Source organism: Idiotropiscis lumnitzeri, chromosome 16, assembly GCF_059441095.1.
Source record: "Idiotropiscis lumnitzeri isolate Australia: NSW breed Sydney's pygmy pipehorse chromosome 16, RoL_Ilum_1.0, whole genome shotgun sequence".
NCBI lineage: Eukaryota > Metazoa > Chordata > Actinopteri > Syngnathiformes > Syngnathidae > Idiotropiscis > Idiotropiscis lumnitzeri.
The window spans coordinates 3,530,056-3,550,560 of NC_142406.1; the positions used below are offsets into that span (position 1 = coordinate 3,530,056).

General features: G+C 40.4%; 1 protein-coding gene across 1 annotated transcript in view; it reads right to left on the reverse strand.

The window, feature by feature from the left end:
• The window catches only part of calcr (calcitonin receptor), a 28,937-nt gene that overhangs the window by 4,561 nt on the left and 3,871 nt on the right, over positions 1-20,505 (reverse strand). Inside the window, exons 2-16 of the mRNA XM_088318192.1 lie at positions 8,683-8,747; positions 7,370-7,511; positions 6,868-6,969; positions 6,358-6,443; positions 6,123-6,252; positions 5,927-6,037; positions 5,729-5,841; positions 5,170-5,242; positions 4,984-5,094; positions 4,192-4,304; positions 3,227-3,386; positions 3,027-3,137; positions 2,849-2,961; positions 2,237-2,328; positions 1,117-1,243 (exon numbers count right to left, since the gene is read on the reverse strand). Coding sequence (XP_088174318.1) covers positions 1,117-1,243; positions 2,237-2,328; positions 2,849-2,961; positions 3,027-3,137; positions 3,227-3,386; positions 4,192-4,304; positions 4,984-5,094; positions 5,170-5,242; positions 5,729-5,841; positions 5,927-6,037; positions 6,123-6,252; positions 6,358-6,443; positions 6,868-6,969; positions 7,370-7,511; positions 8,683-8,730 — 1,632 coding nt within the window. The 5' untranslated portion in view covers positions 8,731-8,747. The remainder of the gene's footprint in view (positions 1-1,116; positions 1,244-2,236; positions 2,329-2,848; positions 2,962-3,026; positions 3,138-3,226; positions 3,387-4,191; positions 4,305-4,983; positions 5,095-5,169; positions 5,243-5,728; positions 5,842-5,926; positions 6,038-6,122; positions 6,253-6,357; positions 6,444-6,867; positions 6,970-7,369; positions 7,512-8,682; positions 8,748-20,505) is intronic.

Sequence of the window (20,505 nt, forward strand, 5' to 3'; positions counted from 1 at the left end):
AAATAGGTTTGTCGCAGCCTCTAAAAATAGTGCAAGTGATTGCTTTGTGTGATTCCTCTTGAAAACTAATATCCCCTTTCACGGATTGAATACTTTTGATGAATGGCAACGATTTTTTGGAACTGGCGCTTCTCTAACTACTGCAGAGGTGATCCTAAGTGCTTCCGGTATGTTTAGAAAAACATTGCGACTAAAGATATGATGAGAGTGTAGCAGCAGGTTTTCGTTGCAAAGCCAGATACATGTGCTGTCAGGTTGTTGGTCGTCGTCTGGCCAAAGGTTCTCTGCCGGCTAATGTTTGCAGAGATTCCACTCCAAAAATTCCACTCCTGATTGCTCAAATCTGCATTCATGATTTTAATTATTATTATTATTATTATTAGGAATTACACATTTTTTTCATTTCAATTCGAAATGGGGGGGGATAAGAAAAGGGAAGATGATTTTGAGAGCTGACTAACATCTTTTACTTATTCCAACCAGGATTAGTTCCTAAAATGTTTATTTATGTTCTGTACTGGCAGTGAGGCATTCCTGCAAGACAGATTTATCATCGGGTACTAAGACGACTTTGGACATTTGAATAACTCATAAAATATCCAGGGATTCTCTAAAACACCCCAAAGAAAAGACAGTCCAATGACACACAGCTGAAATATCAATCTTTGCAGGCGAGAAATAATAAAACAAAATTCCAAATATAGACAAACTACTCTGCAACGCTAAAATTTTATTTGCCCTGAATATATAAAAAAAAAAAATGTCACTTGATATTAAAAGTCTGCGCACCCACCCCTGTTCAAATGGCCGATTTTTTTTTTCTAGTCTCTAAATTGACTATTGTTATGAATTCTAGAGTTGAATGGTTGTGTGTCTCGCCTTTTGCCTGACAAGCTCCAATTATCCACAACCATAACGGTAATGAGGACTAGCAGTACATAAAATGGCTGGATGGTTTTATAACTTAATTTTGCTTTCATGCATGGATAATGAATACGTTGCACCTAATTTCCCACGGTAGAACTAATCTTCCTTATCGACAATGCCATTCATTTATTGAACAGTACCTGCAGAAAAATTTCATTGTCACAATATTGGCTATCTGGTGGAACTCACCGGGTTTCTTCCCACTACTTGCGGATTGTTGACCACACCGACTAGGTAGATGATGGTCAGGGCGGAATTGAGCACATAGGAGCAGAAAAGGTTCTTGTGCAGCGTGATCCTTTGGCAGCTCAGACTCCTACGCGATGAGATCATTAGGATTGATAGGTCAGCGTGATGACATTTAAGGACAGCATTATGCGGTTGCGGCAAATGATATTGCAGTGATGCAAGCTTATCGGAACCTAAAGCGAAAGCTGAGAGATGTCGCAACCAATCCAAATTAACAGCCTTGCAGGCCTAAATGTTTTACGTTTGTATTGAAGTAACTAACTGTATATATCTTATATATTTATAAGAAGCATGTAAAGAGACTTGTGGCTGTGCACTTGATGACAAATTTCCACCTAAGACACCCGACATTAATGATGTATACGTTGTTTAGCAAACTCGAGCCGTCCACATTCCCATGTAAGCCTCACATCTGGATCCTCTTCCGTCACATCAAGCCTCCGATACTTGAAAGGATTCCGCTCTAAAGAAAGCCGAAGTTAGAAGAAAGCAGAAACAAGCCGAGCTCCAACTTGTCAGCTTGATTCATTTTCCCTCTGCAGGTCCAATGATTAGTGATCCTGCTTCTGCTAAAATATGAATGATGGTGTCGAATGTTTTGCAGCACACCGAGTGTGTCGGGTTGGATTCAGACTCCATAACCACTGCTTTTAAAATGGCAACCAACCCTGTTTATAAGTGTAAAGTTCAATAATAGCTGGGCCACTGGAGAGCTATTACAATTGTAGTAAAAGTAACCCCAGTTGATGTGCAATGAAGCAGCTAAATACAATTAAATACAGCCAGTGAAGCAGCATGTGATTTGGGTCGGCTAAAATGAACGGTCATTAACCTCTTCTGTCAAACATCATAATGTACTTGGAAGTAGGTGAATATAAAAAGACCCTGGCACACAACACAAGTCACATCCTCGCCCGGGAAGCGACAAGCAAACATTTGAGGTCAAAGCTCCCATTATCATCTCAGCGTTATGACAAGCCGTGTCTCGATAGTGCCAGTGCTGTCGGCGCGTTCCTAAAACAGATGTGATATTGGAAGGCGATCAAGAATGTCACAGTACCTGAAGTAGAAGAAGATGGCCAAAGAGATGAGCAGGGAAGCGATAGATATGGCGTGACCGACAATAGCCATGTAAAAGAGGATGTACGCTGACTGGGAACAAACAAATTCAAACAAAATTCATTGTTACAACAGTGAAGAAGATTTGTGTTCCCCAAAAGCGCAAATCACTCGATTTTTGGTCGTCATTTTAAGTCACAGTAAATTATAGTCCTTTTTCATTTCATGTTAGGGTATATTATTTTAAAATATGGAGTTCTGACTGATGGATAATTTTTTATGTTTCACAGTGTAAAAAAAAAAGGGGCAGAAGTACTCATATAGACTGCAGTAAAATAAAAAAATACTCTAAATTGTACCATGTAAAAAAAAAAATATTTACTTCTTTACTGTCAATTACATACAATAATTGTTGTGCCATTAAGAGCTCGCTATCGTTTATGCGATGTTCCCATAACTTTGCTAACGTGAGTAAAAAAAAATGCTAATTAGCATTAGCTTTAAATTAGATATCTGGAAAAACGGTCTTTCTTTTTTTCACATTTCAGATCTGTTGCTTTGTCATAGTGCTCCCTTCGTTCTTGTTTCTTATTGTTCACAATTTCAACGTTACCTTCAACTTTGCTTTCGTGTTTTCATTGCACTGTGTATAGTTTGACCAGGTTCTGTTGGTGTCCGGGTGGCGAAACCACTGCCCATCATCCCCACAGTACTTGGTTGCCTTTTCTGCACAAAAATATTGTTTCATACAAACTCAGAATTAGAATTACTGATACTGGCGCACTGCTTACCTGTCGGGTCGAAGTCAACAAAATAATTGGGGCAGTTTTGGGAGGTGTAGGTTCCTGCCGGCGTATCCCCCCAGCACAACCAGCCATCCCAGTTGCGACTGCAGTACACTCCTGAAGCACCAAAGAGAGAGTTTAAAAAAAAAAAAAAAACTTGACTGAGGGTTTTTCAAAGGTTACCAATGTTGAAATGAGGTCATTACTTGATTTGTTATAAGGAGGATCGCTCTTCATTTTCTCAAAGCATTTGTACTGGCTGTCAAGGATTTTATTCCTCCCAAGATCCTGCTCCTCTGGGTCTACCACTGAAGTCTTGTCTGCAAAGTCTTGCTCCGCGTCCCCTGGGAGCTGCGCACTTGCTCCCTGCATCGTCAGACAGTATCACACGTGTGTATACGCAGAAGGTACATTTTTCCAGTCAGTATTAATAACGCCAGTTATGCTTGTCAATATTTTCATTCATCCGGATCATTTTAGGTCATCGATCGATCTGTTCTGGTTGTCTTAGAAGCTGTTTTGACTCTTATCCTAGCAGGTTACAGTTAATTCATTCACTACCCGCCAAGTAAAAAAAAAAAGGATTTTTGACGTCTTTAGCCGTCAATGGCACTATGAGTTGATGCCTGTGGACTGTACAGCGATCTAGGCAGACAAGACAGATGGTTTGTAACGCGAGTGAGAGAGGCAGTCGAAACCATCTCGACAGAGGCGAGTGCTAACGACACGATCTATTTTCTGCATACAATGCCATCCTCGATAATTTAGCCTGCAACAAATAACAAACAAACAGCCACTTTTGGCCTTCAGGTGCCTCCACAACCAACAACAGAATGGGAAATTAACGAGGCTAATTCCACCGAAATGAGTGTTGTTGGTTGGCAGAGGCTCTCTTCAGTGCATTTTAATGACTTCTTCCCGAAAGAGTGATGCCATTTGTAGTTTCCGAGTGTGCCTCTATCTAATAATCTGTTGCCTTTCCACACCAACGCTCAGACGAGAGTTGTCCTATCAAGCCTGTTGCATGAGCTGATGAAGCCTGCTCGGATGAGAGTCAATCTGTCGTCAACTACTAGCACAGTCCAGTTGCAATCGATTAAATGCCCTGTGAACCTCAGTTACAAATCTATTTTTATAAAAAAGCGCACCAAGTGTCCTCTTCATAAATCACCTCCAAGTTTTCCAGAATGTCGATGGCACAGAGTGTAAAGTTGGTCCATGTGATGTTCGACTCTGGGTGGCGATACCATTGCCCATCCTCACCACAGTACTTGGACGCCTTTTCTGAAGAGAGTGCAGTCATGCATTAAACATGTCGCACCACGTTAGTGAAACTTGAAATTAAGAATTGCCCTCAGGTCGTATTATTCAGAATTCAACCAACATCCTCGGGCAAAATGCCTCGTATGCCTCGAAAGGCAACTCTTGTGAGACCTCGGTTTAGACAATCAAGGATTAACCCTGGGTGTGTGTTTCTTTTTTCCTTTTTTTTATCATAATCCTACCAATATACACACCAGCTCACCTCAAAATATTTTCAAACCATCAAAGCCCGGTCTCTCTAACTTTGTCTCTCGGATATCTCACCCGTCCTGTCCATTTGATGAGTTAATTTCTAATCTTATTATCCTCCCCGGTCAATACGAAAGAGAACCTCAACATCTTCATCTCCACCTGCAGCTTTGCCTCATGTCATCTCTTCGGTGCTACAGTCCTCCCTCCCCCTCTTTCTTTTAAACTTTCCCTTCATCCTTGAACAGAAAATCTTCAATCAGACTGAGCACTTTCCTGCACCTGTTCTAACCTGCTTGTATCTGTTTTTTTACTTCAGGAAACTAAAAAAAAAAATATTTCCCGGTAACGCTCAGCCTGCCAATTACACGGTAGGAGGACTTGGGATCAGAGGTTAATACTCGTCTACAGTATTTACGAAATGCCGGTGAAAAAGAAAAACATTGCTGACCAGTGGGTTCTGCATATGATAAATAATCTGGACAATTTTGGGTGGCGTAGGTTCCTGCTGCAGTATCGTCCCAGCACAGCCAGCCATCCCAGTTCCGCCTGCAGTAGAGCCCTGCAGCACCCACAAAAACAAACGTGCAGTTTGTGCTCTATACGTTAAAACCAACAACACATTAGATCATGTTACCTGATTCATTAAAGGCGGGATCTTGGCTCATTTTTAGAAGACATTTATATTCACTCTCAAGCAGCTTCTGCTTCTGTTGGATTAAAAATGGAAGGTTTACATCTTTTAAAAAGTAGGGTCAATTCCTTTGGAGCTATTTTTGGTCATTTACAAAGCTCGGCGAATCAATAGGTCCCTGGAAAGATAATAGCTCCCTGAAAAAGTGCAGATTAAAGCAAATGCACTTAGACTATCATTTTGGTCTCTGACCGGAAACATGACGTCAAAGTCAAACAATGGGAACAAAAAACGATAGCAAAAATCAATTTTGGTGGCCGGGGACAACGTATTTTGTCTTTCCTCTTTTATTTCGTGCATTTGCGCTACGGTAGTTTTGTATGTCTGTTATGTGCTTAGAATCCAAATGGACCTTGACCTACTACTTCAAGTGTATCTGGCACTCATTTAATGGGCTTTAGAACTGTGTCCTGTCCTCACACATTGTGCAGTGACACCTTGGGTTTGCATTAGCAGAGGTGACCTTAAATGAAAGTACAGTCTAAAATGAGCAGGACATCACCCTTGTCGTCTTCTCATAGTTACTGGCGCAGAGGGTGTAGTTGGTCCAAAGTCTGTCGCTCTCTGGATGGCGAAACCACTCTCCGCCCTCTCCACAGTACTTACTTGCCTTTCCTTAAGATTAAACATTTTTGGAACTTTAAATTCAAGATAGTTCATATCTGCATACTATTGACGAGTATGAAGACATCAAATTTACCTGAGGGTTCAAAGTGGGGAAAATAATCAGGACAGTTCTGCGTGGCATATGTTCGCGCCGGGGTGTCTTCCCAACAAAGCCAACCATCCCAAATATGACTACAGGACAACTCTGTAACATTTGAACACTCAGGTCAGAACTCTCTCATGGAGATATTGGTTGCATCGTTGTTTGACGTACGCCACGAATACGTTACCTGTTTTATTGTGAGGTGGATCTTGTTTCATTTTCTCGAGGCATTTTTCTTGAAGTATTTTATTCTCGAGAATTCTGGCATGTTCTATAGTTGGTTCATCTTGAACATCCTTGAAGCCATTGTAAATATACTGCAGGCACAAAGAAAATAAGACTTAGCAAAGGAACCGTTTTCACATTATGACAGCGGCTGCTTCTCTCAGTACTTTGAAGCATAACAACTGGCGAGCAAACACCTCGGTTATGTCCTTTGCGGCTTCTTGGCAAGTGGATCCTGTTTGGATCCATTTACCCCTTTGGTCACAATATTTAGTTACATTTCCTGCAAATTAATACAAACAAAAATGGGTGATTACTGAAGTCATCAAGGATTTCTGAACAATTGTCTTATCTCCTAAATAATGATTTTCTCAAGTTGTCTCCATCTTCTTTGACAGCCTATCAGTTGTACGGGAGTAATGCTCCATAATTTTAAAATTTCCACCAAGCATTACTAATGTAACTCAGTAGGTGCAACTGAATGCGTTTGAAAAGCATCTTTTGTTCTTTCCACTCTCTTTCTGAAGTGATGATTCACCACCCTAGCTAGTGTGCTGCAGTGTGTCCAACTCCTCCCTTTACCACTGCAAATGGTTCCCTAACTGAAGCATGTCTAAAGTTGGTTCACAGATCAGCTACTCTTAGAAACACGTATAGTAAAAATAAGTGTGATCTATTATTATTTGAACCAATGTGAGAAATCTTACCAGCGGGGTCGTGACTGGGACATCTCTTTGTTATGTATGTACCTGCTGGTGTTTCTTCCCAGCACAGGAAGCCATCCCACATTTTTCCACAGAAGGTACCCACTAAAGAGAGAAACAACTCAAGTCAGCATAGAGGACTATCTCGTGCCATTTGAGTGTTGGAATAGACCCTTAGTCACAATCTACTGTCGGGGTGGCAAACTGCAAGGGCCTCATTCTAGCTTTGGTGACCCATAGGGTGCTGGTTGGCATGTATGAACTTTGGGGGGGGGGGGGGGGGGTCAAGGTACGTCAAAAAGGGGTAGTTCCACTTTTTGTTCCCAACCAAATATGTAATGACACTGTAATAACCACCATATCATATTGAGTAGTTGCCCCTTAGTTACTATCAAAATTGAGGTCCAGATCTTGGCCTTGAGTTTGACACCAGTGCTCTAATGATTGTCACCAGGAGGAAATCTGGATCCCCAGCCTGATGGAGCAGTCAATTTGGGCCTCTCACCGCTTCTGTTTTGCTGACTGGCTTTGTTGGACATATTGAGACATCTGTATCGACTTTGTCTCGCCTCTTCCCATCTCTCTTTGCTCATTCCCTGCTCGAGTGGTGATTCCGGAACAGATTCGGTGCCAGCTGACACCTTGCACTGTAGGGACAGTATGAAGGAATGAGAGCAAGGAGAAAGAAAACATGTCTTCATGGGATCCATGTCGATATTTAAATGATAGCAAAAACGATGTTATCTAAATGTGTCAATTTCACACATCTCTGATCTTGTGTAATCTAAAAATTCAAATGGGATATTTCAAAGCTGATAGAAGAATTTCTCCACTTTGAAACTTTCATCATTTACCATTTATGATACTCATCCAAATATGTTTGCCAAAGAAACCACTTTCCTTCAAAGGGTTCTTATCTTGGCTTGTATTGTTTGCATTTGAAGGTAGCAATAGATGAAAAAGCCTGCAGGGTGAAATACTGATTTTGATAATGGATCTCACTGACGGAAAAAAAGCCATTTTCTTTTGACTTCTCTTGCAAAGTTCAGTCTGGGGAAAAAACTTCTTGAAGGACTAATCAAGCACTTCTTTTCTCTCACATTGTTGTGAAATTTTCAGACTTTGCCAGACAGTCTACACATCCCTTATCACAATAGGGACACGCCGCTTCATTGTCTTCGGTTTGGCTTTTCATCGGACGGTCATGTGTGCCGCTTGAATTTTGATTCTTGCCAGCGTTGAGCAAAGCTGTCACCGTACGCTGACGTCCCATGTAGCAGTTTAGCAGCCGTACATATGATGTCACTCCAATCATTGAAGTAAATGACGTCATACATACGACCACCAGGCCACCACCAAGATCAACTGAAGCATCGACTGAGAGGGAAAAGTACCCAGGACTCTTTTTACCAATGAAACAAATGCAATACTTAAACAAATGCAAATGACAGAACAATTCTGGATCGCTGGCCTTTACTTAAACCTTCCTATTTAAAAGCAACCTCATTAAAGTGTGAACCAAATATTCTGCTGTTCAGAAAAGACAGACACACACTCCATGTTACATAAGCCGACTGCCTCCTTTTGTTCAAATATTTCAATGTTACCCTCTAAGATTTAAAATCGGCAGCTTTCTTAAAATGAAATGCGACCTTTTGCTTGAGTAGGAAAGAAAACAAAAAGTTTGGTCTCAAATTAATGTGAGATGTAAATACCATGATATGACCTATTAGTTATTAGTCGTCAGCTATGAGTCACTAGACCACAATAAAAATTCAAATATTTTAGACAATGTCTGCATAGAAGACTTTTACTTACCACTAAGAGACAGCAAAGGACCCAAGGGCAGTAAACAGCTAATTTCATATCTTCCCCTGCAATTTCTGTAACAGGACAAGAAGGACAATTGCCGTGTTCATCAACCTGCGTGTGAACCGTGAAAGTGACTCACTGAGCAAACGTAATGTTGTTTCAGATCAGGATTATGGCCGCTCAGGAGACTAGTGTAACTGGGAATCATTAATCTGAAATGCAAAGCAGTGGAGTCGAAGGGGTGTGTGTGTGAGACAGAGACAAAGCATATCTATCATGAGGTGGGGGAAAACAAAATTGTCGCTAACAGAGACATGTTGTTGGCAGGTAGTTATAAATCATGGGGAACTTTCTTCGTGTCACACGGATTCACTACAGGAAGCCCATCAGTCAGCCGGGGAGGAAACGGTTAAGACGATCAGCGAGGTTATCAAGTGTCCGTGGCGACCCACAAAGCAGCCTGTAGACAACTCTTGTAAGTCACCGTGAAAAGGCCACTCCAAAGAATGTTTTTGGATTGAAGCCTCTCAGTCATAATAAAGCACTTAAGGATGACAAAAGAAAGACCTCGGCCAAGGTCTTTGCCCCACAGAAAAGAATTTCTTAAAAATGTTCCTTTCTCTGCCCCTAAATATAAAAGGGTTTGCCCTTTGCAGGTGAATTATCTGGAAATCTCTTTTCTGAACAGATTGTTTCTCAAATCTTGGAAGAATGTTAGAAGTGGAGCCTTATTTAAAGAGAGGTCCAGAGAGGGAATGTCTGATGACCAACAATTTTCTAATCCCTTATTTCTAATGTCCTTAAATACCAAGTAAGGGACTGGACATACCAACACTGTTCTTATATTTGAGAGACAAACCTGGGTGAGCCAGCTTCTGCCTCAGCAAGCATAAGAGTGTGAGATTGACAGCCTAATTATTAAGAGCTGAGCCCAAAGGTGAAGCTCAAGATTCTTACCGGCCAATCAACAAAACTGCTCTCACGTTAAGTCACAAGTCGGGTAGTGATTGTGAGCACAAGGTCTGAAATGTGTTTTCACCCTTAGAGACAAGCTGATTTGGAAACCGGCAAAGGTGCTGCCGGCATCTTTTATGCATTCCTCCTGGCGAGTGTTCTGGGAAACTGGGAGGAGACCTTGGGGTAACCCAGGACACGTTGGAGGGACTTTGTCTCTCCGCTGCCTTTATAATGCCTCAATGTTCATCTCGGTGATACTAGAGGTTGAGTTCTGGTCTGGACCCGGATAAACGAAAATCAATGGATGTATAGGGAACTGTCAGCTAAGGCACTCTTCACATGTAGAAAACATTTGATACCCAAGTATTAAGATCTCTGTTTTTAGCTTTATGGGCAATTTAACACTGGAGAGTGCCGATGAGATCAGGCATGGGTGCATAAAATCGCTCAATACGCATGGGGAGAATCACTGTTACATAATCTCTACAAATTTGTCTGTGTTGCTGTTTTGACCCGACTAAATTGTATCTTCTTGGCGAGCATGTTGGATTTGTGACGTGTGACTGTATTGCCGTGATATATTTTCCCCACCATCTTACTTGCATTAATTTCTGGACTTGTTGAGTTGTTCAAATACAAAGTAAATATTGTTGTGCATGGGATGACATGACGATAGTGACGGGTTGCATGTGAATAGAAAGATGAATCGCAAGGCAGACCCCTCATGGTGCCATTAAAGACGATGTAAACCTAGACATTGAAGCCAAACATTTGTTCGGAAAGTGGCGGATTTAACTGAGGATGACAAAGTGAGTGCTTTGATGTAATCAGACATGACGTCAAAGACCATTTCACCGTCTGCCTGTCCCCGTCATTGTTTACGCCATGAAGGTTGTATTAGAATTCCCGGTAAAGGAGCAGATTTGGCTCATTTGATAGCATTGATCTTTTCACGATTGAGGAAATGTAGCAGTTACGATTTAAGAATCCGGGAACATTCCTGCAATGACTCACTCTCGGTCCATCTATAATTTATTATACTCGGCATGTGACAGTTTAGCCAAAATGGTCCTCTGCAATGGCCTGTCCCATCACAATACTCTTTTTTTATTCCATACGTCTTGAACGCTGACCCGAGACCACCTTATCCCCAGTGTGCTATGCATGAAAAAAATGTGAGATCCATTCAGGAGGACATATAGGAGACAACTTGTAATTAAAAAAAAAGAGGTCAGTCATTTCAGAATTGTAGTTAACTTTATTCCGCAACACTTTTTTAAATCTTGCACTTGGCAAATGCGTTTAGTGAAAGGGAAAAAAAACTAAAATGATACTAAAACTAATAAAAACTAAACTAAAATGAAACATTTTCACCAAAATAAGAAACAAAATAAAAATTAATTGTAATAATAATAAGAATAACAGTTTTATTACCAAGGCTTCCTTTCCCCTGTCAGGGCTCGCCACAGCAATTCACTCACACGATACGTTGGCACAGTTTTTACACCGGGGATTACCTTCCTGACACGAGCCACCAATTTTCAATAAGGAATGTTTCGTTAAATCCGCTCTAAGTTCAAAACACGACATAACTCCAAAATGACCAGCTTCAGCCCTGCTGGGTCAAATTAATTAACCCAACCTTGGGTAAAAAATATGCCAGTCCGCTCTAAATCCATTGCAACCCAGAATTTAGTTTTTTTTTGTTCATAATGACTGCCTCATCCGCCCCAACTAAGTGACCAAACAGTTTGTGATATTAGTTCATAAATCCGGCTTTAATCGTTCTGTAAATGGACACTTTTCTAGGCGCAGCTACACAACATGCTCTGAGATAAAACAATAAAAGGGCTATATGAAAAATTCCATTCAACACAAGCAGAACACCCCATTTCGGTGTGAAGAGGCGGTTTTAATGTTGCTTGAAGTGGAGACTATTTGCCCGCCCATTTAATTTTCATCTCTCGAGCAGCAACACACAGCAACGATGCATCAATACATTTTCATATCCTTTTCTATTCCATCTCCTTCGTTATGCTGACCAAAACAGACAGAGTCACTCATGCATTTTATTTCGACTCGCATTACAGCGTGCGCTGACATGCACCGTGACAGCCCATTTGTGTTCCCACTGCAGCAAGGTCTCGCATCCTGCGGCTTGCTTGTGTCGCTATCACAACCCCATCACTCTGGATAAGGTCATGTGACATCACCTTTCCAGGCTGTGTGATGAAGGAGTACAATTGAAGAGCGCTCGGATTAGTTTGATGACTGAATGAACATTGACAGATTGTGGTTGGCACCCAAATGCGTGTCGCGTGACTTGCGTGTTACGGCCGGACCTTCACGCTGTATCGACTGAAGAGCGCCTCAGAGTGACCAGCTCAATTTGTAAATGTTCCATTAGACTCAATAGAATTGTGCGAAGCATGCTATTTACATATTTATTTGCAGACAAAGGCTCAATTGCCCTTTTTTTTTTTTTTTTTTTTTTGGGACAGATATTTAATCTTTTCTATTCATTGTGACACCAAGTAGTTAAAATGCTGACCTATTTTCACGAGAAGCAATGTGTTGGAGTTCGGTGAACTCATTTTGACCTGCTGTGTTACCGTTTCTTGTCTTTGAATGTTTTTTTTTTTTACTAAGAGCCAGGCTGTAGCAACTCTGCTTCAGTGGCAGGGGAGGCAGCAATTCTGCTGGGTTGGTTCTATGCCTACTAACCAGCAAAAGCTATTAATAAATAAATACATTAGATGTGTTTTTTTTTCAACTCACATTTTGTCTCTGCGTTCCATTTCTTCCTGCCGTTTGTCCTTATCGTGATCTTGTTTCTTGTTCATTTCTCTCTAAGTTTTTGTCTATTCACGACATGTTGCCTGCTGTGGCGAGTCTTCCCCTTGAGTCCCCAACTAAGCTTCTTTGTTTTTTGGTCTTTTTCTCAAATAGTATCGATCCTCCCGCTGCAGTACTTGTCGTTTTGTCTTTTGAGAATAAATTAATTTTTGGCACTCCCTGCACTTGGGTCCTCAACCATGTAACACGTGTGACAGTGAATTCTCGTTCTACAGACTTTTTAAACACTTTGTTTTAAAGTACAGCTGTCAAGTCAAGGCTGACCGGTGAAGGGCGATTTCCAGGGAGTACAACTCAGTGATGAATAAATATGATGAGACTGTGCCCTTTTCTGTCTGAATTTACCGGACAGTCATCCCCTCCAGCGGAATGTAACTCGTAACAAGAACCTGAAATGTAGTTTTTATTCCGTTTCCCAAGGGATTGCTGGCTCCCATGGCACTTAAAATTAAAAGCTACTGCTCCCGCTTTATTTGTTATGTCGCTTTAGGGCACTCTAAAGGAAAACATTTTCTTCCAGCATTTGCGCATCCTTAAAGCCTGTCGTTTATTCTCTGGTGAGCACCAAAGAGTGGTTGGGAGCGCTGAAGCAGAAGAGCCTTCTACGCTTTTGTGTTCCAGATGCTCAAAATGAGCCTCCTGTGATAAAAGGACTCTCTTTGGTGGCTCAGTAAACACTTGATTTATACCTCTGTTGGAAAGGAAAAAAAAAAAATTAAGGACAGATAGAGCGCTTGTTTTTAAGGGATTAAAGGGAAAGACATGGATGTGGTACAGAAACATTCTTATGGTTGTCTACAGGGACCTTATTCAGATCCATTAGTCAAATGTCCATGTTGGTGTTGTGCCTTTTTTTTTTCTGAATTCAGCTGTCAGTCTCATCCAGTGCATCAAAAGGCAGGCTAATGTCGCTTCTCCCCATTTTGAGCACGTCCCAAGCCACCGTCTAACTCCAGCAGATGAATGCGCTAAACACCCGAAGGTGTGCTCATTTATCACGTGCGCAACATGCCAAAGTGAACACGCTGTTTCTCATTTAATGCAGTTGAACTTAACGGCGCCATGTGTGGTTTATTCTATAACAACAAAAAGCTTGGCTTGGACAGCTGCTTCTCAGACAGCGCAAATGAATCGCGTTGTGAACCTTTCAAAGTGTCACATGTAAGAGTGATGATGTGGGTCACAAGTCAAGGAAAGAAGGAGGCGCCTTCAGGGGGCAGAGAGGGGGATCACTTTTTTTTTGTTTAAAAAAAAAAAAAAAGGACTAGTTTCATGGATCAGTCTGTTGAAAGATATTGTAAATGATCATCTGCAAAGCTTCATGAAGAATTTAGATTTAGAAGAAGAGTTTGACTGAGTGCGTTGGGTGTGTCAGAATAACGAGGAAGAGGTACTGGACCACACGTAAAGTGCCAAAACCAAATCCATGTGTCACTTTCAAAAGTGCGTCAAATTACACTTCATCAAAATATCTTAATCAGATGTTTTGTCTTGTTGTGCTATTTATTTATTTATTTTAACTACAATAATCTACAAGCTGCATCCGGGCTATATTTCCTTGGTAGAGGCCACCTGCTCAACGAATCCTTTAATTTATCTAAAAACATTAAAACACATTTCCAGCAAAGTGTGTCAGAGTCCGCAAAGGAAGTCCTTTCATGTCAAAACAAAAGCATTAGTTCTCTGACAACCTTTCTTCTCACCAATGTCCACTCAACCTTCCCCCGATTGCACCACAAGTCGACTAAACGTGATTGTCGCAAAAATCCAATTTCTCTCTGTTTTCAGGACACGTTGACATAAAAGCACATTTCCCGGCCCAGGGATTTAAAAATAGAAAAAAGGGAAATGTATTCTCTGCCTGTCAAACTCTCGTCAAAGCAACTGGTGGCATTATCTCAGCTACCTGTAACGCCATTTTAGCAAATTAGAAGCCTGAAGCAATTAAGTCATTACGACAAAATGAAACGGTCTCATTTAAACCGATTGTTATTCAAAATAGAAGTGGCAAGAAGCCAATAAAATACCTTTACATATTATGCTGCAACAAAATGGGTTGTCCCAAATTCTAAAAGAACACAAACATGCTGTCGTTGCACCAATAAAGGTGTTTCTTTTTTAATCTTCCCACCAATCAGTCATAAAACGTATGAAACTCTTAGAAGCGTATTGACGAGAAGTGTTCCACATGCGAGTGTTGGCAGAGATGAGAGCTATTGTGCAAGTTGGAGATAAAAGAGAGCCCCTCTGGCTCAAGGACGACATTCAGGCACAAAATGAATCCCGCAGGGGGAGATCAGATCCCCTGAAGGCAGACATCCAACCACATCCTTCGACTCAATCTTCATCTTAAGCAGGGCAATTGAAAACCAGCGGTGAGAAAAGCCTTATCCGCATGGAGCATGATGAGCACTGAGGGGAAAACCAATAGTTTCCAGAGACTGGAATGGAGCAAACAAATTGAGCCACCTGGGAGGAAATAGTATTGCACTCTCCAAATCTTATACAGTATGCTTGCTGTTTGTCTGCTGTTATTTGTTTTTCCTCACGGTGGTACAACTCATGTGACTCCTCCCCGTACCCCCCAAAGCTTCTCCAAGGTGTTCTACGCTTGAGACATTTCTGCAGAGCGTCTGATAAGACCAATTGCGCGGTTATACCCATCACCAGAGAGTCACACGCAGCACACGGCAGTGGTGTATTTAGACAACTTGTACTTTTGAAAAAATCAAATAAAACGGCACTCTTGATAAGTCGAATACAGACATTTGCATGGCCTAAATTCAGGATCTGCTCTCTATTAATTATTTTTATGAGATAGTCACATGGTCAGTGTAGAGATGGAGGCAAAGCACTACTTTAATCTAAATGAAGCTCCTTAACTGACTTCGACAGAGTTCCTTAGCTCCAACGGCCACAAGATGGCAGCAAAGCACTATTTGTGTCTAAATGAAACTCCTCAACTCACTTCAGCATCGTGCTTTGACTCCAAAACGCCGTATCGTTTCTTGGCTCCGAGATGCAATAAGATGGAATTAAAGTATTACTTTTATTCCTTTGGCAAAAAGGCACATTTTTCAGTGACTAATGAAGTGCAGATTTGAAAACAAAAATGCTGAACCACAACTATGCAGGGATTCACTGTACTTGTTTAGAAGCAAACATTTGCGGGAGAATAGAGAAAATACAAAAGTCCGAATAATAATAATGCCTTATTTGTTGAAAAGGTCAATTTTTATCACGGTTGTGTTTGTTACACCTTGATCATTTTATGGGAAAAGCCAGGAAGCAGCCAATAAATGGACATTTGCGGACCCCATCATTGAGCTAATTTCCATATAAATTGTTGTTGCTTCATTCATTCTTTAGACTTGGCGACAGGAAAACGACAGCAAAGAACTGTAATTTCCGTGCGGAATTGAAATGGTGCTCAAAGAGTTTGAGGTGGGTGCGCTACCCGTTACAAAATAATACCTATTTAACTATTTAGAGGCAAGAGTGTGAAATACTCATTTTAACCCGGGACTTTTGTTGGAGTACAACAGAAATTTGATTACCTTCCAATGTACAGTGTCATAGAAATAGGCCTAATTATGCATTGCAATTTCATATTTACGTCATATTTAGTAATTTCTTTACTTATTGATTGGCTGGCCACACAAACAATCAATTAAGTTATCTGGTGCTTCAGTTTGCAGCTCAAAACGGTCTTTATGGTGTGGAACACTGCATGTACGCGCTGCACAATCCCATTGCTCTGTACTAAAAATACGGAGTAATTGTTGGAAATAGCACAGGATTATTTATGTGCAAAAACAAGCATTTTAAATCTGCCCTGGTTCTGTTTATCTATATTAAAAAAAAAGGCTCCATGTGGGGGTGTATCTAAGCCATGTTGTGTTTTCTTCGTGTTCTCGCAAGTGAGGAAAATAAACATATTTCCCCAGATGCTGGCATTCCCATAATTTCTAGAATCACATTTTACTGATTGAATTTATTATTTTTTTAATATTATGGAAATTGTTTAAGAAGGGCAGAAATAACGAGCTGATGGATTTAGCAGCCACAGCAGTCATTTAGAAATCTTAGGGCCAAAACGTTATTTCAAAATAATATGCAGGAAAAAAGTTAAATTATTTACTAAGGCTTTATATCCTGGAAACAGCGTTCATGCTGTTAATGTCCTGTGAGTATCTCTTGGATGACGCAGCTGGAGAGACTTTCGTAATGGGCCTAAAGACTTGATAGGTATCTTAAAACCAGAAATTGATTAAATCGAATTGTTTTTGCCCCAAATGGCAGGGGCACTATAAAACATTGTTCCAGTATTAGTGTTGCGGCCCACACTGATGAGATTTCACAGGGATCCAAATTTCTGTTGAACTGATGAATAGCAGAGCTCAGACATCTCTCCAACTGTCTCTTCGTGCATGCCATAATTGCGAGCACGCCAATTCTAATGTGTTTGTCTGAATACCGTCACTTGGCAAAGTGAAGCGACAATAACTCCGAGAAAAACCCTGGCACTAGGGGGACAAATCGGTAAATTCTAATTCCATCTTGATTGGTGTTGCCCGAGCTGATTTTATTTATTTATTTACCATTAATGAAATGTGAGTCTCTCAAATCATTTCCATACACCAGTAAACCGATTTTTCATTTCCTCTGAATAACAAATTTAATTACGATCACTGTGGATGCATGTCTTTCGCACAAGTACACGTTTGTTTTCGACAAACATAATCTGTTTTCGTGGTGTTAGAACTTGCATTATTTTCCAGTAAGCCATATACAGTACATGTGTAAGAAATGGAAACAGAGTAGGAAGTGTGGTATATCCTTTTCATTCACATCACGCGTTCAGTCCGTTTTCACACTGCATTTGTCAGCCTTACTCAAACCTAACTTGTTGTAAATGTCACGCAAAACAAATGAGTAAGTCTCTTGTAGCTTACGTTGTCATGCCCTTGTATTTACAAGAAAACCAGAATATGTTGTCTTGAGCAAAGCGTGGATTAATGATTTGAGTTCCGAGTGGTGACGATGATGTACCCTTTAGAAGTCCTTCAATTTCGAACATTTATTTTCACTATTCTCCCAGATTACGTTCAAAACTGACCGCGCCACAAATGTTGGTGAGACATGGTCTTCTATCAAAAAAAAAAAAAAAAAGGGGTTGACATTTGAGGACATACGATAATTAACTTTCAGTATCGACTTAATGGAAATAAAAAGCGTGAGACATTTTTTATTTCGGAACACTGAGCATTGAACAGATAATGTCTGCAGACTGGCTAAAGGAACAAGCCTGAAATTGTCCGCACGGTGGTCCCAAGTCAATGTCCCTTTTTTTTTTGCCCCTGTACAATCATATCCCATTAATATTGATCATAGGTATTTGAATTTATTATGATGAAAACTTCATGCTAGAAAACAACTAGGTCAGATTCAGAATCAATGCGAAAAAAAAAAAAATCATCCAAAAAAGTTCACTTGCATCTCTAATTAAAATATTGACCAGTATTATAGGATGTGTCAAATCCTCTCTAATCCTGCTTTTTACGCCGACAGAAAACGACAGCTATAGGTACATCTTATAATGTCCTCCTTCGGAATTAAATCCGTTAAAGCACTTGATGAGTTTCATCTCTTTAACATCAGCTGCTGAAGGGGTTCAATTGCACACCATGTGCTCTTTAATGGGCGCACACAGCCTCAGGTGTTCCCCATTTCTGTGTAACCGACAGCTTTACCATTCAACGTGTCATTTCCATGACAACCACTTAGATTGCTGAAGACGTCGGGCTGGGGGAGTACACTGAAAATGATGGCACTATTAACTAATAAGTGAGGAGATGTGCACAGGCACGTAATTAATATTCGCTACTCTTACTATCACAGCCTGTTTTATCGCAATCTATCAGCACTATTGAAATTAAGTTTCACAATAAAGGCACGCTCGTTCCCAACACACTGCTTCGTCTATATTAATTATTTAGAAGCTCACGTTGGTCGTCTTACTTTTTTCTTTCATTCTAAATGGCTTTGAAAGTGCTTTCTTTGTTGAATGGTTGAAAATCCATTACTTGAGATGGGGCTCTTTTCTTCCTAAAAGCAGAAATCAAGTCCAGAATTCTCTTTGCGATATGTTCCGTGACCCCACGAAAGAAACTGTTTCTATTTGTGGCAAGAACTAACAAATGCAACAATTCTTCATGCTTATTCGGCATTGGCATTTAAAATGATCCCTAATGTGCCCACTGACAAAAATGCTAAAGACAAAAAAAAAAAAAAAGAAAAAATCATCCATTTACCATTTCATAATCTCTTCCGAATGTTAAACCTAGCATCGCACCGTTCTGTGCCATCATAGTGCTTCATTAAACAGACATGAACTGCCTGTTGCATTTATTTTGTTTTCAGCTGGCGGCATCGTTAGTACAGAAGTCAAATAGTCCACGAGAGCACAACGCTGTCTGTGATTTGGTAATTTGAAACTAATTGTGGAGGGACTCTGGAGATTAGCGCTAATGCTATTCAATATTCCTTTTTAATGTCATATTCTGTGCTCGCTCTCCCTGAAATTCCTGAATAGAAATTTTCAGAGCCTCTTTGGAATCACTTGCATTTTTTTTGTGTTCTTTAAAGTGATAGATGACTTGAATTAAAACCGGATCATTCGCATCATATGCAAGTTTGAAATTAATAATCTACAGGGTCCGTTATCCACTGAGTCCTTAAATGATAGTACCGTCACTGAACTGCAGAGCTAAACTATGATTATGAAGGCAGATTTTACTGGAGAAAGAAAGGCTCAGAGTGTGCTAAGACAGATGGGCAGGGACCAGGTTGACTTCCACTGTGTGCATACTGGATGTTAAAGGTAATACTTGCTTTTTATAGAAGCTCTCAGATCACAGTACGGGAGTGGCTTCCCCTTTTAAAAGGCATGCACTTAAGTTCACATTTTGTCGAGCAAAAAATGGTTCTGTCTGTATACGACCAGTTTGTAACGTATAACTCAACATTGTAGCCAGTTTCAGTAGCCCGTCTATGGTATTTTGCGTTGTGTGCATGAAGCCTTCGGAGGTTATATGGATTGGGTAAATGCATAATTTGTAATTCACTTTGGTTTATGTTTAAAGTTGGATGAATCTTTTTCTTTTTTTTTTAATGTTTTGTTCAATTCAAGACAAAAGTTCTATCTCGAAAAACATGCACGTTGAGGTGAATGAAGCATCTTTGTAGTTTTGCTCCTTAATGTGTTTCTATGAAATATTCAAAAGATTGGAGACAATTGGATAATATTTTTTTTTTTTTATGTTGCATCTTTCGAAACAAAATTACAAGATGCTTCACAATAAAAACAGTCAGTGAGCAAATTACAACTATTTTGCTAGCTATTCCAGTACACGAGACTACGAAAAATTTTAATAACTAAATATATGGATACTTTTGAATCTCAAATGTTCTTGTACTGATGCATGATTGTAATAAGATAAATAACGATTTATTTATTTATTTTTGACTCAATGCATCAACAATTTCGGGCAGAGTCGCAGCATGAAAACAAATCTGGAACACCCTCATCAAAAGCTTGGCATTTCAGCTCCCATTTGCACCCTCAACATCGTTTGTCGCCAATTACATTGATATGCGATTGGAACAGAGACACAGCAGCGCTATGGGAACGCAGCGAACAAAGTATTTTTGTTGCTGGACCCGAGCCGAACGTCATTAACTATAGTTCCCCTCAGACGACTGTGTACAATCGACTGGGTCAGAGGGGTGGGACGGCTTCTGGGTCTGGCGGTTACAAGCTGCAGACAGACAGCAGAATGCACCGTCAACAAGGGGAAGGCTCTAATCGTACAAGCTCTGCAACACTAAAATATTTGAAAATGAGGGAGAAAAAAAATAGCAACCACAATATTTCAATTAGAATTAGGGGAGAGATGAGGGACAAATAGGAAAAAAAGCACATCAATGGAAATAAACGTAAGCAAAAGATAAAGC